Source organism: Bufo gargarizans, chromosome 1, assembly GCF_014858855.1.
Source record: "Bufo gargarizans isolate SCDJY-AF-19 chromosome 1, ASM1485885v1, whole genome shotgun sequence".
Lineage (NCBI taxonomy): Eukaryota > Metazoa > Chordata > Amphibia > Anura > Bufonidae > Bufo > Bufo gargarizans.
In genome coordinates, this window is record NC_058080.1 from 458,535,141 (window position 1) to 458,557,343 (window position 22,203).

At 42.9% G+C, this 22,203-nt stretch overlaps 1 protein-coding gene across 1 annotated transcript in view; it reads right to left on the bottom strand.

The window, feature by feature from the left end:
- The window catches only part of TRPM3 (transient receptor potential cation channel subfamily M member 3), a 532,037-nt gene that overhangs the window by 234,409 nt on the left and 275,425 nt on the right, over positions 1–22,203 (bottom strand). Inside the window, exon 7 of the mRNA XM_044287287.1 lies at positions 13,188–13,362. Within this exon, the coding sequence (XP_044143222.1) occupies positions 13,188–13,362 (175 nt within the window). The remainder of the gene's footprint in view (positions 1–13,187; positions 13,363–22,203) is intronic.

Below are 22,203 nucleotides of genomic sequence, written 5' to 3' on the forward strand. Positions count from 1 at the left end.
TGCACTGCGCAACGCCATCTGTAGCAAGGTCCACCTAACCACAGATACGTGGACCAGTAAGCACGGCCAGGGACGCTATATCTCCCTAACTGCACACTGGGTAAATGTAGTGGCAGCTGGGCCCCAGGCGGAGAGCTGTTTGGCGCACGTCCTTCCGCCGCCAAGGATCGCAGGGCAACATTCTTTGCCTCCTGTTGCCACCTCCTCCTTCTCGGCTTCCTCCTCCTCTTCTTCCACCTGCTCATCCAGTCAGCCACACACCTTCACCACCAACTTCAGCACAGCCCGGGGTAAACGTCAGCAGGCCATTCTGAAACTCATATGTTTGGGGGACAGGCCCCACACCGCACAGGAGTTGTGGCGGGGTATAGAACAACAGACCGACGAGTGGTTGCTGCCGGTGAGCCTCAAGCCCGGCCTGGTGGTGTGTGATAATGGGCGAAATCTCGTTGCAGCTCTGGGACTAGCCAATTTGACGCACATCCCTTGCTTGGCGCATGTGCTGAATTTGGTGGTGCAGAAGTTCATTCACAACTACCCCGACATGTCAGAGCTGCTGCATAAAGTGCGGGCCGTCTGTTCGCGCTTCCGGCGTTCACATCCTGCTGCTGCTCGCCTGTCTGCGCTACAGCGTAACTTCGGCCTTCCCGCTCACCGCCTCATATGCGACGTGCCCACCAGGTGGAACTCCACCTTGCACATGCTGGACAGACTGTGCGAGCAGCAGCAGGCCATAGTGGAGTTTCAGCTGCAGCACGCACGGGTCAGTCGCACTACAGAACAGCACCACTTCACCACCAATGACTGGGCCTCCATGCGAGACCTGTGTGCCCTGTTGCGCTGTTTCGAGTACTCCACCAACATGGCCAGTGGCGATGACACCGTTATCAGCGTTACAATACCACTTCTATGTCTCCTTGAGAAAACACTTAGGGCGATGATGGAACAGGAGGTGGCCCAGGAGGAGGAGGAGGAGGATGAGGAAGAGGGGTCATTTTTAGCACTTTCAGGCCAGTCTCTTCGAAGTGACTCAGAGGGAGGTTTTTTGCAACAGCAGAGGCCAGGTACAAATGTGGCCAGCCAGGGCCCACTACTGGAGGACGAGGAGGACGAGGATGAGGAGGAGGTGGAGGAGGATGAGGATGAAGCATGGTCACAGCGGGGTGGCACCCAACGCAGCTCGGGTCCATCACTGGTGCGTGGCTGGGGGGAAAGGCAGGACGATGACGATACGCCTCCCACAGAGGACAGCTTGTCCTTACCCCTGGGCAGCCTGGCACACATGAGCGACTACATGCTGCAGTGCCTGCGCAACGACAGCAGAGTTGCCCACATTTTAACCTGTGCGGACTACTGGGTTGCCACCCTGCTGGATCCACGCTACAAAGACAATGTGCCCACCTTACTTCCTGCACTGGAGCGTGATAGGAAGATGCGCGAGTACAAGCGCACGTTGGTAGACGCGCTACTGAGAGCATTCCCAAATGTCACAGGGGAACAAGTGGAAGCCCAAGGCCAAGGCAGAGGAGGAGCAAGAGGTCGCCAAGGCAGCTGTGTCACGGCCAGCTCCTCTGAGGGCAGGGTTAGCATGGCAGAGATGTGGAAAACTTTTGTCAACACGCCACAGCTAACTGCACCACCACCTGATACGCAACGTGTTAGCAGGAGGCAACATTTTACTAACATGGTGGAACAGTACGTGTGCACACCCCTCCACGTACTGACTGATGGTTCGGCCCCATTCAACTTCTGGGTCTCTAAATTGTCCACGTGGCCAGAGCTAGCCTTTTATGCCTTGGAGGTGCTGGCCTGCCCGGCAGCCAGCGTTTTGTCTGAACGTGTATTCAGCACGGCAGGGGGCGTCATTACAGACAAACGCAGCCGCCTGTCTACAGCCAATGTGGACAAGCTGACGTTCATAAAAATGAACCAGGCATGGATCCCACAGGACCTGTCCGTCCCTTGTCCAGATTAGACATTAACTACCTCCCCATAACCATATATTATTGGACTCCAGGGCACTTCCTCATTCAATCCTATTTTTATTTTCATTTTACCATTATATTGCGATGCTACCCAAAGTTGAATGAACCTCTCCTCTGCCTGTGTGCTAGGCCTAAATATATGCCAATGGACTGTTGCAGTGGTGGCTGACATGAAGCCTGATTCTCTGCTATGACATGCAGACTAATTCTCTGCTGACATGAAGCCAGATTGTCTGTTACGGGACCTCTCTCCTCTGCCTGGGTGCTGGGCCTAAATTTATGACAATGGACTGTTGCAGTGGTGGCTGACGTGAAGCCTGATTCTCTGCTATGACATGCAGACTGATTCTCTGCTGTCATGAAGCCAGATTGTCTGTTACGGGACCTTTCTCCTCTACCTGGGTTCTGGGCCTAAATTTATGAAAATTGACTCTTACAGTGGTGGGTGACGTGAAGCCTGATTCTCTGCTATGATATGAAGACTGATTCTCTGCTGACATGAAGCCAGATTGTCTGTTACGGGACCTTTCTCCTCTGCCTGGGTTCTGGGCCTAAATTTATGAAAATTGACTCTTACAGTGGTGGGTGACGTGAAGCCTGATTCTCTGCTATGATATGAAGACTGATTCTCTGCTGACATGAAGCCAGATTGTCTGTTACGGGACCTTTCTCCTCTGCCTGGGTTCTGGGCCTAAATTTATGAAAATTGACTCTTACAGTGGTGGGTGACGTGAAGCCTGATTCTCTGCTATGATATGAAGACTGATTCTCTGCTGACATGAAGCCAGATTGTCTGTTACGGGACCTTTCTCCTCTGCCTGGGTTCTGGGCCTAAATTTATGAAAATTGACTCTTACAGTGGTGGGTGACGTGAAGCCTGATTCTCTGCTATGATATGAAGACTGATTCTCTGCTGACATGAAGCCAGATTGTCTGTTACGGGACCTTTCTCCTCTGCCTGGGTTCTGGGCCTAAATTTATGAAAATTGACTCTTACAGTGGTGGGTGACGTGAAGCCTGATTCTCTGCTATGATATGAAGACTGATTCTCTGCTGACATGAAGCCAGATTGTCTGTTACGGGACCTTTCTCCTCTGCCTGGGTTCTGGGCCTAAATTTATGAAAATTGACTCTTACAGTGGTGGGTGACGTGAAGCCTGATTCTCTGCTATGATATGAAGACTGATTCTCTGCTGACATGAAGCCAGATTGTCTGTTACGGGACCTCTCTCCTCTGCCTGGGTGCTGGGCCTAAATATATGCCAATGGACTGTTGCAGTGGTGGCTGACGTGAAGCCTCATTCTCTGCTATGACATGCAGACTAATTCTCTGCTGACATGAAGACAGATTCTCTGTTACGGGACCTCTCTCCTCTGCCTGGGTGCCGGGGCCTAAATATCTGAGAATGGACTGTTCCAGTGGTGGCTGACGTGAAGCCTCATTCTCTGCTATGACATGCAGACTAATTCTCTGCTGACATGAAGACAGATTCTCTGTTACGGGACCTCCCTCCTCTGCCTGGGTGCTGGGCCTAAATATATGCCAATGGACTGTTGCAGTGGTGGCTGACGTGAAGCCTCATTCTCTGCTATGACATGCAGACTAATTCTCTGCTGACATGAAGACAGATTCTCTGTTACGGGACCTCCCTCCTCTGCCTGGGTGCTGGGCCTAAATATATGCCAATGGACTGTTGCAGTGGTGGCTGACGTGAAGCCTCATTCTCTGCTATGACATGCAGACTGATTCTCTGCTGACATGAAGCCAGATTCTCTGTTACGGGACCTCTCTCCTCTGCCTGTGTGTGTGCTGGGCCTAAATATATGCCAATGGACTGTTGCAGTGGTGGCTGACGTGAAGCCTCATTCTCTGCTATGACATGCAGACTGATTCTCTGCTGACATGAAGCCAGATTCTCTGTTACGGGACCTCTCTCCTCTGCCTGTGTGTGTGCTGGGCCTAAATATATGCCAATGGACTGTTGCAGTGGTGGCTGACGTGAAGCCTCATTCTCTGCTATGACATGCAGACTAATTCTCTGCTGACATGAAGACAGATTCTCTGTTACGGGACCTCCCTCCTCTGCCTGGGTGCTGGGCCTAAATATATGCCAATGGACTGTTGCAGTGGTGGCTGACGTGAAGCCTCATTCTCTGCTATGACATGCAGACTGATTCTCTGCTGACATGAAGCCAGATTCTCTGTTACGGGACCTCTCTCCTCTGCCTGTGTGTGTGCTGGGCCTAAATATATGCCAATGGACTGTTGCAGTGGTGGCTGACGTGAAGCCTCATTCTCTGCTATGACATGCAGACTGATTCTCTGCTGACATGAAGCCAGATTCTCTGTTACGGGACCTCTCTCCTCTGCCTGTGTGTGTGCTGGGCCTAAATATATGCCAATGGACTGTTGCAGTGGTGGCTGACGTGAAGCCTCATTCTCTGCTATGACATGCAGACTAATTCTCTGCTGACATGAAGACAGATTCTCTGTTACGGGACCTCCCTCCTCTGCCTGGGTGCTGGGCCTAAATATATGCCAATGGACTGTTGCAGTGGTGGCTGACGTGAAGCCTCATTCTCTGCTATGACATGCAGACTGATTCTCTGCTGACATGAAGCCAGATTCTCTGTTACGGGACCTCTCTCCTCTGCCTGTGTGTGTGCTGGGCCTAAATATATGCCAATGGACTGTTGCAGTGGTGGCTGACGTGAAGCCTCATTCTCTGCTATGACATGCAGACTGATTCTCTGCTGACATGAAGCCAGATTCTCTGTTACGGGACCTCTCTCCTCTGCCTGTGTGTGTGCTGGGCCTAAATATATGCCAATGGACTGTTGCAGTGGTGGCTGACGTGAAGCCTCATTCTCTGCTATGACATGCAGACTGATTCTCTGCTGACATGAAGCCAGATTCTCTGTTACGGGACCTCTCTCCTCTGCCTGTGTGTGTGCTGGGCCTAAATATATGCCAATGGACTGTTGCAGTGGTGGCTGACGTGAAGCCTCATTCTCTGCTATGACATGCAGACTAATTCTCTGCTGACATGAAGACAGATTCTCTGTTACGGGACCTCCCTCCTCTGCCTGGGTGCTGGGCCTAAATATATGCCAATGGACTGTTGCAGTGGTGGCTGACGTGAAGCCTCATTCTCTGCTATGACATGCAGACTAATTCTCTGCTGACATGAAGACAGATTCTCTGTTACGGGACCTCTCTCCTCTGCCTGGGTGCCGGGGCCTAAATATCTGAGAATGGACTGTTCCAGTGGTGGGTGACGGGAAGCCAGATTCTCTGCTATGGAACCTCTCTCCAATTGATTTTGGTTAATTTTTATTTATTTAATTTTTATTTTAATTCATTTCCCTATCCACATTTGTTTGCAGGGGATTTACCTACATGTTGCTGCCTTTTGCAGCCCTCTAGCTCTTTCCTGGGCTGTTTTACAGCCTTTTTAGTGCCGAAAAGTTCGGGTCCCCATTGACTTCAATGGGGTTCGGGTTCGGGACGAAGTTCGGATCGGGTTCGGATCCCGAACCCGAACATTTCCGGGATGTTCGGCCGAACTTCTCGAACCCGAACATCCAGGTGTTCGCTCAACTCTAATGACAACCCAATGCGTGCAGCTATTTGGAAGTATGGCGGTTGCCTCCTATGAACAGGTTTAAATCTTGAAAATATCTGCAATGTAACTTTTAAAAAAATAAGGAAGAGATGTTCTTAAAATAGTATATAAGAAGTTAGGAAAGGTCCTTTTACACGGGACGATGTACAAGCAGATTGTCATGAAGGAGGCGTTCCTTCCCAACAATCTGCTGCTCGCTAGCGGAGGAGACCTGTGCATTTACATGCAGCGATCTCCTCCAGCGTATGGGGAGGGGTGATCGCTAATGCCATAGCTCTTCCCCATACTGTCTTGTTGTTTCCCGGCAGTAGATCATGTTTACACAGCACAATCTGTCACAGGGAAACAAGGATTTTTATGCTGCATTAACGATCCAATTAACTGATGAATGAGCGTTTCACTCATTCATTGCGTAATCGGCAGTGCATTTACACCGCCAGATCATCGATAACTTAGTGATGATCTTTTCAATTCTCGGCCCGTGTAAAGGGCCCTTAAAACTAGTGAAATGTAGTCTTGCGTGTATCTTTTACCAATTTATTTGTTTTTAAAGCATGCTCAACCTTTATTTTATGACCAAGTTTTCTATTGCTTTAACATTAATCAGATTTCTAGTTTCTCGGATAAGCTGTTTGCCATGTGCTCATTATGTCAGTAGATCAGAAAAGCCAGAGTAGCAGGTGGTAATTGTATATCTCTGGGGCATATGCCTGCTCTGGACTCCTATATATGGGATCATATGGCACTGGAGAGGGAACATAAAACTGAATTTTATTAGGGGGCAAGTGTGGCTAGAACTATCTTAACAGATGTATGTGCCCTTCCCTGGATTGATCAGCATGTCCTCCATCATTATCATATATGATAGCTTATTAAAAAGAGAGAATTTTTAATGGTTATAGTTGGATGACAATCACTGCATAGTAATTCATTACAGACATCTATTTTGTATTCAGACCACTTCCTGGTCTCTTGATACAAATATATTTCTTGCTTAAATTATACACGGCCAATGTACACTACCAGAGTAAAGGACACCTGGGAAACTTAGTGTGATGGAGCTGAGATTGTTGAAGTATAAACTGCTAGTGTTCGATCAATGATCACACAACCAAGGTGGCACACCCTTTATTTTGGGTTCTGCAGCAGGGTATATGTTGAGGTAGGGTCACAATAACACTGGGTGGAATCTCCCAGATGCTGGATATCCACCTGTGGTATGTCATTCCAAACTATTTCAACTTGGACTATTTACCATGGCATCTAAGGGGTTAAATGTCCAGGAACAAAGTTATCTCTGATCCTTGCCATTAGAGTGAAGTGCCAGTGGTATAATATACCACCTGTACTTGCACCATCACAACGCCATAATAAGCAGTTTGCGGGACCGACTGTCTCACTTTGACATACAATTGGCTGCTGGGCAGGAAGTGGTTAAAAGAGAACATTATTAAGAGTTGGCTTAATAAAAGAGACATGTGGTTATACTTGGCCTACGATCCAAGTCACTGCATGATAATTTATTAGAGACATCTATTTTATAGTCAGGCCTCCTCCTGCTCTCTTGATGCATGTTTTAATTCTTGGATATATATATACAGGGTATGTTCTATAATTGTATTTAATTTTTCCTTTTTTTGCCTCTAATATCGACAATAGTCAAGTAATTTACAGTGCTGCCCATAATTATTCAGACCCCTGGCAAATTTTGACTTAAAGTTACTTTTATTCAACCGGCAACTATTTTTTTGATGGAAAAAGACATAGTTGTCTCCCAAAAGACCATGTACAAGAGGCATTATTGCCTCTTGTACAAAAAGTGTCCAGTCCAAAATTATTCATACCCTTCTCAATAATCAATAGAAAAGCCTTTATTGGCTATTACAGCAATCAAACGCTTCCTATAATTGCAGACCAGCTTTTTGCATGTCTTCACAGATATTTTTGCCCATTCATTTTTAGCAATGAGCTCCAAATCTTTCAGGTTGGAGGGTCTTCTTGCCATCACCCTGATCTTTAGCTCCCTCCACAGATTCTCAATTGGATTTAAGTCTGGACTCTGGCTGGGCCACTCCAAAACGTTAATGTTGTTGTCTGCTAACCATTTCTTTACCACTTTTGCTGTGTGTTTTGGGTCGTTGTCATGCTGAAATGTCCACTGGTGCCCAAGGCCAAGTTTCTCTGCAGACTGCCTGATGTTGTCGTTGAGAATCCTCATGTATTGCTCTTTTTTTATGGTGCCGTTTACTGTGATTAGGTTCCCTGGTCCATTGGCTGAACCCCCCCCCCAAAGCCTTAGGTTCCCACCACCATGTTTGACAGTGGGGATGGTGTTCTTTGGGTTGAAGGCTTCTCCTTTTTTACGCCAAATGAAGGAAACATCATTGTGACCAAACAATTAAATTTTTGTTTCATCTGACCATAACACAGAAGACCAGAAGTCTTCTTCTTTGTCCAGATGAGCTTTTGCAAAGGCCAAGCGAGCTTTTGTGTGCCTTATCTGTAGAAGTGGAACCCAGCAGTGTGCAGTGTCCGTTGGATTGTCTGCCTTGAGACATTGCCACCAGCAGAGCCCAGATTCACCAGGATGGCCTTGGTGGTGATCCTTGGATTCTTTTTCACCTCTCTAACTATCCTCCTGGCCATCACAGGTGTCACTTTTGGCTTCCGACCACGTCCTCTGAGATTTTCCACAGTGCGGAACATCTTGTATTTTTTGCTCAAATGTAAATAAAAGCTGAGAAATGTTTTTTTCCCCACAATAATGCCTCTTATACATCGTCTTATTATCTTTTGGGAGACACCTATGTCATTTCCCGTCAAAAATTCCTTGCTGGTTGAATAAAAGTAACTTTAAGTCAAAATTTGCCAGTGGTATGAATAATTATGGGCAGCACTGTAAATATTATTATTAGATATTAAAACTGCTGTCCTTGACATTTCATCACAAATATGGAACTCATATTCCATACCTGTTAGGAATAATTTACCCTTTTCTCAATAGGCCTCTTTCACACTACAGTTTTTTTCTGTTTTAAGGGCCGTTTTTTGCGTTCCGTATACGGTCCATATACGGTCTATATACAGAACCATTCATTTCAATGGGTCCGCAAAAAAACTGAATGTACTCCGTATGCATTCCGTTTCCGTGTTTCCGTATCTCAGTTCCGTGAAAAGATAGAACATGTCCTATATTTGGCCGTAAATCACGTTCCGTAACATTAAAGTCAATGGGTCCGCAAAAAAAATGGAATGCATCTGGAAATGCATCCGTATGTCTTCCGTATCCGTTCCGTTTTTTGCAGAACCATCTATTGAAAATGTTATGCCCAGCCCAATTTGTTCTATGTAATTACTGTATACTGTATATGTCATACGGAAAAACGGAATGGAAAAACAGAACCGAAACGGAAACACAACGGAAACCAAAAGCGGAACAACGGATCCGTGAAAAACAGACCACAAAACACTGAAGTAGCCATACGGTAGTGTGAAAGAGGCCTTAAAGGGATTTTTTGGTTTAACAGTATCGATGAACCGTCTTCACTTGAATTGTAGATGAAGTGCAGAAACCTGGCACGGATACTACACTATGAACAGAACTGTGCTGCTGGCTCCATTTTCAGTAGTAGTTCCTCTGATGATGGCTGCAGGTAAAGGCTAATTGGTGGTGTTTGGCTGGTTGGACCCCACACCGATCTGATTTATCATCTATCTATTCATCCATTCATTATCATCCCTCTATCTGTCTATCTATCTCATACCTGTCTATCTATCTATCTATCTATCTATCTATCTCATACCTGTCTATCTATCTATCTAGAGCAAAAAAGTCAGCAGCACTCTCATGAATTGAAATTTTTTTTAAAGTTTATTCACCCATGTGGACGCAACGTTTCGGCTCAAACACTAGACCCTTCCTCAAGCAACTTGTAAGATTGTGTACAACATATTTAAACTTAAAGTGCATGTGCAATTTATCAATAACTAATTGCCATAATTACAAGAAAAGTGCAAAATCACAACATATTGCATAGTGCAAAGAATCAATAAAACATACAATGGAATATCAAAAAACATAGCGATCAATAATTATCTAGCCAATGTAAAAATCACATAGTGTGTACATGATATACAACATCATGAATACATAATATCATCTTCACATTGGCTAGATAATCAAGAGACCAGGAAGTGGTCTGAATACAAAATATACTGTGATTTTCATCCAACTATAAACATATTTCCTTTTATTTTTTTTTAATCATATATGATAATGACGGAGGACATGCTGGTCAATCCAGGAAAGGGCACATACATCTGTTAAGATAGTTCTAGCCACACTTGCCCCCTAAAAAAATTCTGTTTTATGTTCCCTCTCCAGTGCCATATGATCCCATATATAGGAGTCCAGAGCAGGCATATGCCCCAGAGACATACAATTACCACCTGCTACTCTGGCTTTTCTGGTCTACTTAAATAATAAGCACATGGCTATCTATCTATCTATCTATCTTTCTATTTTCTATTTATATTTCTATGTATCTATCTATGCCTCCATCTATCATACATTTGCTCTAGTCTAGTGAATTTTGAACATACAGTATAAAACTCCACATGTGTCTGTGTACATTACAAGTATACTTGATATATAAGGCTTGGCAATTGTATACTTGAAAAATACCACATGTTGCTTGGCTTAAACATGGAATGTCTTTCTTTAGTGTGCGAGCCGTGAAAAGATGACCCTAGGAAGTGCCACAGGATGTGATGGTTAAGTCTGGATGCCTTTCTATGGTGTTACAAATTTTGTGTAGCAGATTTCTGAAGATGTGCCTTTGATCCACGGATTTATTCTCCATATTTGGAGTCAGGAATGATTTTTTTTCCCCTGTAAAATGAGGACTCTTAGCTTTATATCATATAGGGTTTGCCTTCCTTTCTCTGGATCAACACTGAAAATCAATAGGTTGAAAAAATCCAAGGGGAATTTACTAAGACTAGCATTTCATATGCCAGTGTTAGTCCAAAGTGCATTGGAGAATGTGCCATTCCGGTTTGCAGGAGCCTGCACTCTGTTTAGTTCCGTTCGGATCAGTTTTGTACCCTATCTTTCAATTTTTTCAGTTGTTTTGCTCCTCTACCAGACCAGAACAATGGAAAACGAAGTGATGATGTGAACCCAACCTTACTGGAGCTCAGTCCTATCCATGTGAATGAGAGAGAACTGGCCAATACACAGTGCATGGAGCTGTACCGGGTTTCGGCATACCATGCCTTCTGCTGATCGGTGCTGTGCTTGGAATCAGACCCCTGAACAACGGGTAGTGATAAACTATCCTAAGGATAAGTCATCAGTATTAATGCCTCAGATAGCGCCTTTAAAGGGACACTGACAGGCAAAATCAGCATATTTAGTTATATATATGACATTACAGGTCTTATACAGTCTATTAAAAGCATCTAAGTATCCCTCCTGTCCACCTTATAAATACCGAAAAATAAAGTTTTATAACCTGCCTGTCTCCTCACCAATCTGCCCATGGGGCGGCGTTTCATCTCAAAATGCGCCCAGCCAGCCGCTCCCAACTGCCGTTCTGAAGCCCCGCCCAGCTCATCAATATTCACTTAGCTGGGCGGCGGCTACAACTCTCCCCAGTCACGATCCTGCGCATGGGCAATTGAATCCTCCTGGCATCGTTCACGTCTAATCTTCTGCGCTTGCGCCCGGCCGTGGTTACATCGCGCCTGCGTACAGACCCATGTAAAACCGATGTAACCACGGCCGGGCGCAAGCGCAGAAGATTAGACGTGAACGATGCCAGGAGGATTCAATTGCCCATGCGCAGGATCGTGACTGGGGAGAGTTGTAGCCGCCGCCCAGCTAAGTGAATATTGATGAGCTGGGCGGGGCTTCAGAACGGCAGTTGGGAGCGGCTGGCTGGGCGCATTTTGAGATGAAACGCCGCCCCTTGGGCAGATTGGTGAGGAGACAGGCAGGTTATAAAACTTTATTTTTTGGTATTTGTAAGGTGGACAGGGGGATACTTACATGCTTTTAATAGACTGTATAAGACTTGTAATGTCATATATATAACTAAATATGCTGATTTTGCCTGTCAGTGTCCCTTTAAGTACCTTAATAAACCATTAAAGAGCATTGAATTAAAGATTTTTTTTATGGGAAATTGTGTGCGTAGTTTAGATGTTAGATAATTAGATAGCTAATACGGTTGAAAAAAGACATAAGTCCATCAAGTTCAACCAAAGGATAGGTGGAGATTTTAAACACTTATCCTTAATAATATTGCTCTCATTGATTACTATACTTCATACTCCACACATTATTTTTTCTTTGGAAGCTGCAGACAGTTTCTCCGATTTGGTAGCAGTTTCATTTTGTTCCTGGATTTATTTTTCATTTGTTTGCCTCATTTCATTTTTGTTATCGGCAATATCTGAAGTTTCTATCAGGTTCTGATATACAGGGCAGTAAAAACAATTTCGGACAACTGTCCAAAATGAGAGGTGTTCTTCTCCAACAAAAAGGATATAAGAGAACTGAAAGTCTGCCACAGAAGATTCTGGACATTGCACTGGAAAGTCTTCTGTGTAGATAGTTTTTATTCATTGAAGCTTGGGTAATCACGTATTTAGTCACATTTATTCAGTTATATTACTTGGGCTTTTTAATCACTACAAGACTTATTGATGGTAGCTTGCCTGAAAGGCTGCATATATTTTTTTTATTAAAGACCTTGTCCAGCCTTTTTCAAATGATGGCCTGTCCTCGGGATAGGCCATCACTATGGGACCCCAAACCTGTGCCAGTCAGTTGCTCTTTCTATCTTGACAATAGGCCATCACTTAAAAAAAGCTGGACAATTTCTTTAAAATTGGTACAGGGTATGTGTTATTGTTTAACTCAGTGTATGACATCTTTTGTTTTGGGACTACATTATTTAGGGGTCTTCATCAGCTAGGCCCCACATTATTGCTGTGATGTCATATAATTGTATTTGTAGTGATTTTTTTTTTGTGTCTATTTTAGATCATTTCCAACAAGAGAAGGGCATTACACTGTGTTTTGATCATGGGCTTTGACAGAACTTGACTTGGCACTGGTTGGACTGAAATGATTGCAAATCTTCAATCATTTTCCGTTTTTCTGTATTTCTCCACATGAACATGGTCATTATCAGTAACCACAGAAAGTGTCCATCAGAGAAAATGATTACTGTTAGCCACATTAAACTCAGATATGGTGATGTGTTCTTATTTACTGGGGATATCACAGGAAGAAATGTAGGATAGTGTAGCTATAGAAGTGTCGTGGTCAGGTTCACATTGTATTGAAGAGCTTCACACTGGCTTTACAATATATAGAAATAGTGTGGTCACTGGACCTACAGGTTGATGCTTCCAGTTGGTGTCAGGTAGGTAAAAAGTGGTGTAACTGCGGAAATACCAGAAATAAACAGTGGTGCAAGACTTTAATGAACAAATAGTAAAGATGATAGATAATAATACAACTTTACAAATGATGGGTTTAACCAGAATGTGTTTATCAGCCTACCCTCCTTCTTCTGAGTATTTATGACCAAAGGCAAGAATATCGGATGCACGTCCACTTCCATCACACACCACAACTGGAACAGGGGGGCTGTCTCGCAGATATTCCAAGACAATTGATATGACATTTGGTCCACCTTCCACAATAAGCGCCACCACTGGAACCCCTTGACCAATTCCTGTACAGGTAAAACAATAACCACATCCCCAGTTTGTCATAAAAACGTTGGTGAAATGACAATTTTAGACATTTTTATTACAAGATAATATATGAGCAGTCAATGTCCCCCTGTTAATGTCCTATAATATACCTCCTATGAATACAGTGTATGACTATTTGACATATTTTCTCTCCGAGCTCCATTGTGTGTCTACTCTTATACATTATCTTCTGAATTTAATGTGACAATTAGTAACAACCCCCATGTGGTTATAGAAGAATTATGGGTGACAGCTGACAATGGTCAGAAATTTGACTGAAACCACACGCGTGCCGGCGTTATTAAGTGATCCATCTACAGCTGTATACAATGCTACATCTGTATACACAGTAGTATAATTACGTATATGTGGCATATGGAGTTGAATCTAATTAGCTAAATTCTATTTGATTTCATTAAGAGGAATAGAATTTATGGCACCCAATAGATTCTTGTCACGTTGAATTTTCTCTAAACATTTGTGAATTCCTCTTAATAGTAGAACCCACCTGTTCAAGATACTAGCAAGTTAAAAGATTCCATGTTAAAAGAATGACAGCAGAAAACTATTGGAATATGTATCAATTACCATATATTTCTTTTATATTTACACAGAACCATGCTGGGCGACCGACAAGTCCACTATATTCATAGCTGGTTTGCTTACATTCCTTGTAGATGTTAAGCCTTTGGGTAGGGTCCTCTCATCTTTTCTATGAAGTGTCTAGGACAGGCATGGCCAACCTGCGGCTCTTCAGCTGTTGTAAAACTACAACTCCCATTATGCCCTGCTGTAGGCTGATGGCTGTAGGCTGAGCCTTTAGGTTGGCCATCCCTGGTCTAGGATGTATGTCCCTGTATTGTCTAATGTATTACACAGTGCTGCAGAGTATGTTCTAATCTTTCTGATAATGTAACAAGCACACTCACAATAATTTGGTGCCTTCTTTAAAGAGATTAAAGGGGTTGTACATGATTAAAATGTATCAAAAACTTCTAAATGTGATGAAATAATGTTTTCTAATATACTTTATTAATTTTTTTACATTTTTCTAGCAAAATAAACTCCCGAAGATCAGGTGCCTATTGCACTTTAGAATCTGTACTCTTATACAGTACAGATTCCACTGGGGCCACACTGAGCCCTGTGAGGCGTCTCTACTCTGGTACTTGTGTACCAACTCTGCTCCACTAATGTCAGACTTTAGCAGAGTGGGCACACAAAGGAGGTGTGATGTGCTATGGAGCTCCTGCCCTGTGCTCGCTCTGCTCAGCTCTGCCAATAGCCTTTCCCTCTTCTCTGAGTTACAGATGTAGATTCTGATCAGGAGACCACTAGAGTTGTCACGCAGGGCGGGGAGGGGGGGGGGGGATTGTTGTGAAGAAACTCAATTTAGAGAGCACTTGACCATAAGCCTCACTCTGAGCACTTGCTGGGGCAGAATTTGGCAAAAGAAAAGTTCATATTCACACTACTCCTGATGAGGAAAGCTCCACAAAAGTGCTGTCAACAGTTTAGCATGGTTTAGGTTTAATGACTCTGTCTACTATCAGAGGGTGAATTCACAAGACCATATTTGATGTATGCAAAGAACAGATCCACAAAACACGGATTATGTCTGTGTGACGACCATGTTACATCTTTTTTTTGCGGACCCACTGACTTCAAAGGGTCCGTGGTCTGCATTTGTGGCCAAGAATAGGACATGTTCTATCTTTTGCGGAACCAACATATGGATGCAGAAAGGACACGGAAGACATCTGTGTGCTTTCCACATCCGTATGTCCATTACGCAAAAGATAGAACATGTCCAGATCTTGGCTGCAGGTGTGGACCAGGGACCCATTGAAGTCAATGGGCCCGTGTGCTTTCTGCATCCATATGTCCGTTCTGCAAAAGATAGAGCATGTCCTATTCTTGGCCACAAATGCAGACCACGGACCCTTTGAAGTCAGTGGGAGTGCAAATAAAACAAATTTAATGTGTCATTTGTATTTTGCGGCTCTGTGTTTTGCAAACCCTCAAAATAAGTACAGTTGTGTGAATGTACCCTTAGAATTTTAGGTTTTGAAAAACTGCTATGATGTGGTGATTGCAAATGGTTCCATTCCAGGGATCCTTAGATGTTATCTTCAAGGTTGGTGGCATGCCAAGTGAAATTACTGAAATGACCCTCCCAAGTTATGCACAGATGATCCAAATCCTCTGTTCTGATTGGTCAGTAGCCATTTAAAATTACTCTGTAACCATTTATAAGATCTCTATGGGAAGCTTGTGACATGGCCTTGTATTAGATTAGATTTACATAACCATTACATTAGGTTATGTTCACATCAGCCACTGAGGAAGGGGAGTGAAGTCCCTGAAACACGTCTGGCGTTGGATCCCTGTTCCGATTATAAATCCGGATATGATCGAGATCATCTAAACTATTTTTCAAACTTGGAGCGCTCCACTCTTTCTTTTTTTGCTGAGAGTACAATCGCATTTGAATACCGGAATAGAGCCAGCAAGTCCCGCGATATCTCTGGGAGAACACGTGACATACACCAGAGAGCAGAGACGCCGGAAGCGACTGCAGCAGCGTGGTGTGGAAAGCTGGTGAACGAGAGTGCCGGACATTTGTACATACCGGTAAGCAACATCTCTCCACAGCATTGACCACCAGACACAATTGAGCTATTGTGGAAGAGGCATTTGACGCTTTACACTGTGTGGACACTGGGATTCAAATCTATAGAAATTATTACCCGGATGCATATCACCTTGACTTAAAGGGACACTGCTATAAATCTGCAAGACTATCTGAGCGGAACATTGGGACTCTATTTAGTTTAAAGGACAGTCCTTATTATATGCAGGAGATCCCTTACATTTATAGGGTTCATACACCAGTGGATGGCCTATTTTATTTTTATACATGTTTTAGGGGGATATTTTATGTAACAATTTTTGTGTAAATTGTGATGTTTTAACATTATGCTATTATTTTTGTTATTTTTATGTCAATAAATGCTGTTGTTGTGACCCATATAGTGAGTGCCAGTCGCTTACTTACAATTCTTTACCTTATCCTGACTGATTGGGTGATCAGTCTCAGACTGGAGCACCTTTACCACACTGAGAAAGGTGGTGAGCTATCCACAACTACTTATTTCAAATATGTTCACATCACATTTAATTCTTCTGTTGGATGCATATGCTAAGAGTATATCCTGATGTACTGTACTGTATGACCGTGGTAGACAACATTGATGTTGTATATGCCACTATATAGCTATACAGTTGAATATATCCATTATGGGACTTAATTAGGACTTACGGATATACCTTCCCGGCATATGCATCAAACCTACCCCATTCTCTTGACAATGGCCAAAAGCGTTTCCATTTGGCCCCTGTCGTATGCCAAATTTGCACATGCATTGGGAACACAGCCTTCTCATCCAATTTTATTTTGAGTTGCAACTTGTATAATGGTTCGGACACACGTTCAGGTTTCCTGGTGTAGTTTTGGAAGCCAAAATGAGGAGTGGATCATAAAAGAAGAGAAAGTATAAAGTACATACGGCTTCTCAATTTTTTTTAATTCACTCCTGGTTTTGGCTTCCAAAACTGCATGCAGAAACCTGCCCATGTGCTCGTACCCCTATAGTCCAGAGCTGCATTCACTGGTCTGCCGGCTGGAGATATCTTCAAGCATTCTATGATGGTTTAATGTCTTTTCAGAACTTGCTCTGGCAATTTGCATTCTGGAAACAGTATTAACATATTTGCAGGGGATTTCCGACACTTTTTAACTGGTGACCTATTTTCTGGATAGGCCATCAGTATGTGGTTGGTAGGGGTCCGACACCTGACACCCTCGCCAATCAGCTGTTTGAGAAGGCACTGGCGCTACTGTAAGCACTGCGGCCCTCTCATAACTTCCCCTAGGCCAGTGATGTCACGTTCATCGGTCACATTACCTAGATGCAACACATTCAAGTGACTAGGGCTGAACTGCGATACCAAGCACAGCCGCTATCAAATGGATGGAGCTATGCTTGGTGAGCATAGAGAAGGAGCTCTGGTGCCTTCTCAAACAGCTAATTGGTGGGGGTCCTGGGTGTCAAACTCCCAGCAATCAGATACTAATGAGCTATCAAGATGGTAGGTCATCAGTGAAAATGTCTCGGAAAACCCTTTAATTTACACTTTATGGTTTACCAACACCAATTGCAAACCCAGCGGTATTAGCTAAGATCTAGAAAATGTAAAGTAATGACATAATGAATGAAGCTGGGATGATCTCCTTCGTAGGTTTTGATAGATCCAAAGATTTGCTGTCGGCATGCACTTTCTATTAAGTATTACTGTCAGATGACCATAAGGATGAAGTGATGGCTGAAGTAGATGTCAGGAATGACAGTTGAACGTCCCTTTGCCTTCCCAGCCCCCTTCATATATTCTCAGGCATAGGATGACAAAGGGAAGCCCACGGGTCACATGACTTCTGCTATTAAATGACTGCTACCTGATGTATGCAAAATTAGGATGAATAAGAAGCAAAATGAAAGCATTATCAGCGTCATCTCATGTTAAATTATAGGCTCATTGTTTCCGAATTAGGCAAATGAACAAATGGCAGCCAGATGTTTGACCTCCATTATAGATATCGCCCCCAATAGTATATAATAAGAGGTATTTTGAGAAAAATACTGATTGTTCATTAAATCTGAAGACATGTTTTTAACAAGGGCATTAGCATCTCTAAATATACCTGTAGCCATACCTAAAAGTACAGAATGCTGATGTTTCTCAGAGCTGGGCTGAGTAAGAATGCATGAGACAGTAATGATTGCAATGTCATGTCAGAAGATAGATAAAGGTACATATTAATTAGTAGGGCATTACTAATTAACTGCTTTATCAAATACACCTTTTTTTTTTACGGAAACTTCCATCAATTTTTTAAATCACATATTAATAACAGCCTATATGTGAATAATTTATAGAATTTTCTTTTTACAAAAAAAAGAGTAGATGCCTTTCTGGATATTATTTTTTGAAGTCACTTCATGTATTCCACTTCCTGTCCTGGGTCTTTAACTTCTTCCTCCGATTTGGACTTTTAGCCTTTTAGCATGGCAACTCTCTCAGTCAATCGAATCAAACAGAAGACACTGGTAAGTACACTGCTGTTCTGTGAACCTCTTTATCTAGGCCCATCAAGAGAATAATAGAGCTATAATACTGCCACTCCAATTCTACACCTACTATTTCCTGAGGATTACCTTCCATATAAAATCTTCTTCTCACAGCAGCAGTGAACTGACAATGGGTTACTTATCTATATAGGAGGTCTTATCATTTTTACTTTCTGCTACAGAAGCATAATACCTTGCATTAAATTTTCGGTGCCATAGTAATGCTGAAATGAAAAACAAAGGGGGTCATTTATGAAGATGAAATATGCCTATATTTGGCATATTTCAGGCGCAGATTGCGGTGCAACGGTTAGTTGCGCCAAAATCAGCGACTTTTCCCAGCTCACGCCAGGTCTAAAAAAGTGGGCGTGGCATGGGTGCAGAAGGGGACGGCCCAGAAGGCCATTCTCATTTGCCATTTTCTACATCTGTTTCAGGCATAGAAAAATGGAAGCTAACATTTAGAAATGTCGGTAGATCTGCTGAAGTTATAAAGAGGCCAGTGCCTCTTCATATCTCCAGTGGATCCACTGCCAGCGCAGGGGTTTATTAAAACCAACGTTTTAGAAATAAATGACCCCCAAAATGTGTTTTCTACGAATATAAAAAAAATCTATTTTTGATAGAAGTGTCTCTTTATGGTTCAATCATTATTTTATTGAAGCATATAAATGAATGATACAACAAGCATATCAAGTACACATACAAAGGAAAAGAAATGGCCAACTGTTGGCTCCATAAGCGATTCAGAGGTAGTACAATCTAGATATACCTATATATAATAGGGCTGACGAATAGTAAGCCGATGGGAACCACCAGAATTGAGTAGAAAAGTAAGTATGGCATACAGTTCCCAATTTTTGGACAGACAATCACATGACAACGAGAACGGACAAGGCGAGACTCGACAGACCAAGACATGACATGAACAAGAGGTAGGGGAGGCGAGGGACAGAAAAATGGATTGGTCCTACCGTGGACATCAGAAGTGTCTCTTTAAAACTCGATTTCATCCACATTATCTAATTTTTAATCTGCTTTGCATCCACAATTTATTTTTGCTGTCAGTGAATGGAAATCTATTCAGATACTATTCTGCTCACGTACACCTTTACAGTGTCGAAATATATCAAGGCTTACTCTTGAAAGGCCAAGTAGAAGTAGTTTTCCACATCAAAAATCTAAGTGTAGTACAGGGCAACTGGATCCAAATGAAAGGGTAAAAAGCGGGGTATAACATCTATTGGTTCCGTGCCAATATTTTGGTGCAATTTTGAAAAATATTGTTGCCCTCGTACATTAAGCTACGGCCCTTTTCACATGAGGTACAGTGAATTATACTTTTTGGCATATTTGCCTGTCTAAAGCTGATGCAGCATTTTACATGTGCCAAATTTTGACGCATTATATACCACATTCTGGGTGCAATCTTTGGTAAATTTGGACCAATAAATGTTTCCATTCATGAACTGCAGGAAGAAATCTGGTAGACTGAAGAGAGATTCAGAAACAAGCTACAGTTTAATTGCCTTCTATTACACAATAAAGCCTGAAACCCCCTTAAGGCTGCATTTACACTAATGTATTTTGTTTCCGTGTCTGTCCCGACTTTTTTTTGCAGATAGGATGCGGACCCATTCAATTCAATGGGACCGCAAAAAATGTGGACAGCACACAGTGTGCTATGCGCATCCGTATGTCCGTTCCGTAGCCCTGCAAAAAAGATAGAACATGTCCTATTCTTGTCCATTTTGCAGACAGGCATAGACATTGCTACAATGGATCTGTCCCCCCCAAAAAATATGGATGCCATACGGATGTCTTCCAGTTTTTTTGCAAACCGCAAAACACATAAGTTCGTGTGAATGTAGCCTTAACTTGTATAACCGCCGCTCACTGACAGATATCAGTTATGTAAAGTGATTTTCTTGTATCTGCAACAGTGACAAGTAAATAAGCAAATTTGTTAAAATTTTGGTTATATTTTAAGAATTTGCATTCAGCGACATCACACTACACCTGAGTGTGCGTCAGGTCAATGGAAGCAGCGCAGGTAATGGTTGTCAGTTCCTCAGGTGGACTTAATGGTGCTTGCATTTTACTATGGAGAATAGAGCAAGCAGTGCTGGAAATTTGATTACTTAGTGGATGAGCTCCGTTATCACTCCCAGAACGAGGGTAGGTTCAGCTTTGGTGAACCCGCGTGAATATATTAGGGAACAGCATCAACAATAAGTCTCTAATTTACATCTTTCTCTTGTTTTTTTACAACCCAGAAACCCTCGTAATTCCACCTTTTGCAGCTCATACACTGAAGCCCGGTTTTTGAATTTATTATATGCTCGTTGTACTTTTCTTGTTTCATTATGGCAAAAGATATTTATTAACTGTGAACAGCTATTGTGTTTTGGTGCAAATTGAGAATTGCAGGACCAGGGTAATGTTCCATACACTGTGCTCAGGGTTACAAAAATAAAATAAAATAAAAGCAGTCTTTTCATAAATCCAGTAAATGTTATACTTTATCAACCTAGGTAGTGGCATCCAGCTCATAGTACTAGGACAAATTCATCATTTCTACTGCCACCAGGGGACATTCATGAATATTCCAGAGCCAAAACTCAATGGTTTCCCATATCTCGTAGCAATAAGCAAAGTATAAGTATTTCACATCTTAGATAGAATCGCTTGAAGAGGTTGGCACTCTACCTCCAGAATCACTATATTTCTAAGGGCTCATTCAGACGGCTGTATGCTATCCGCAAAAATGCGGATCCGTTTTTTTTTTTGCGGATTAGATGCTGACCCATTCACTTCTGTGAGGCCCTTTTCTAATTCCACGGTTCTGCAAAACAAATGAAACATGTCCTATACTTGTCCGTGAAAATCAGGACATGGCCCCATTGAAGTCTATGGGTTCGCAAAAATACTGAATGCTATCCGTTTTTTTGCCGATCCGCAAAAAAACTGATAGCATTCAGTATTTTTGCGGACAGCATACTGCCGTCTGAATGAGCCCTTAGGGTCTGCAAAACACGGACACTGGCAATGTTCATTCCGCAATTTGCGGACCGCACATCGCCGGCACTATAATAGAAAATGCCTAATCTTGTCCACATGCCCCTTAAAGGGGTTTTCCCACAAAATAGTTTTCAAACCAGCACCTGGATCTCAATATTTTTGTAATTGCATGCACTGTAATGAAAAATCTGTTATAGCTACTGAGTTATTCTATGAAATCTATCTGTAAAGAACCATCTGCTGCTGTTTTCTCTTTTTCTAATTTATTTGTCCTGCTCACTGAGGTTGATGTACATGTGCAGTTCCATCCTTCAACCACCACCAGCTGCAGCAGAAAGGACATGCCCTCTGAAAAAGGACACCAGCAATAAATGGGGAGATCTCTGGATCCATGTGAGGTACAGGGCTGGTTCTAGCTTCGTTAGAAAGAGGTTGTCATGTACTAGATGATTTTCATTTTTTACATTATTCATGGGATAACCCCCTTTAATAAATTTGACACATCTGATGTCCATAGTTTTCTGCATTAAAGAGGAACTCCCACAATATTTTTTTAAAAGGTACATGATGTAAACTGTAGTGAAGGTAATCTTCTTGCCAGTGACTGTA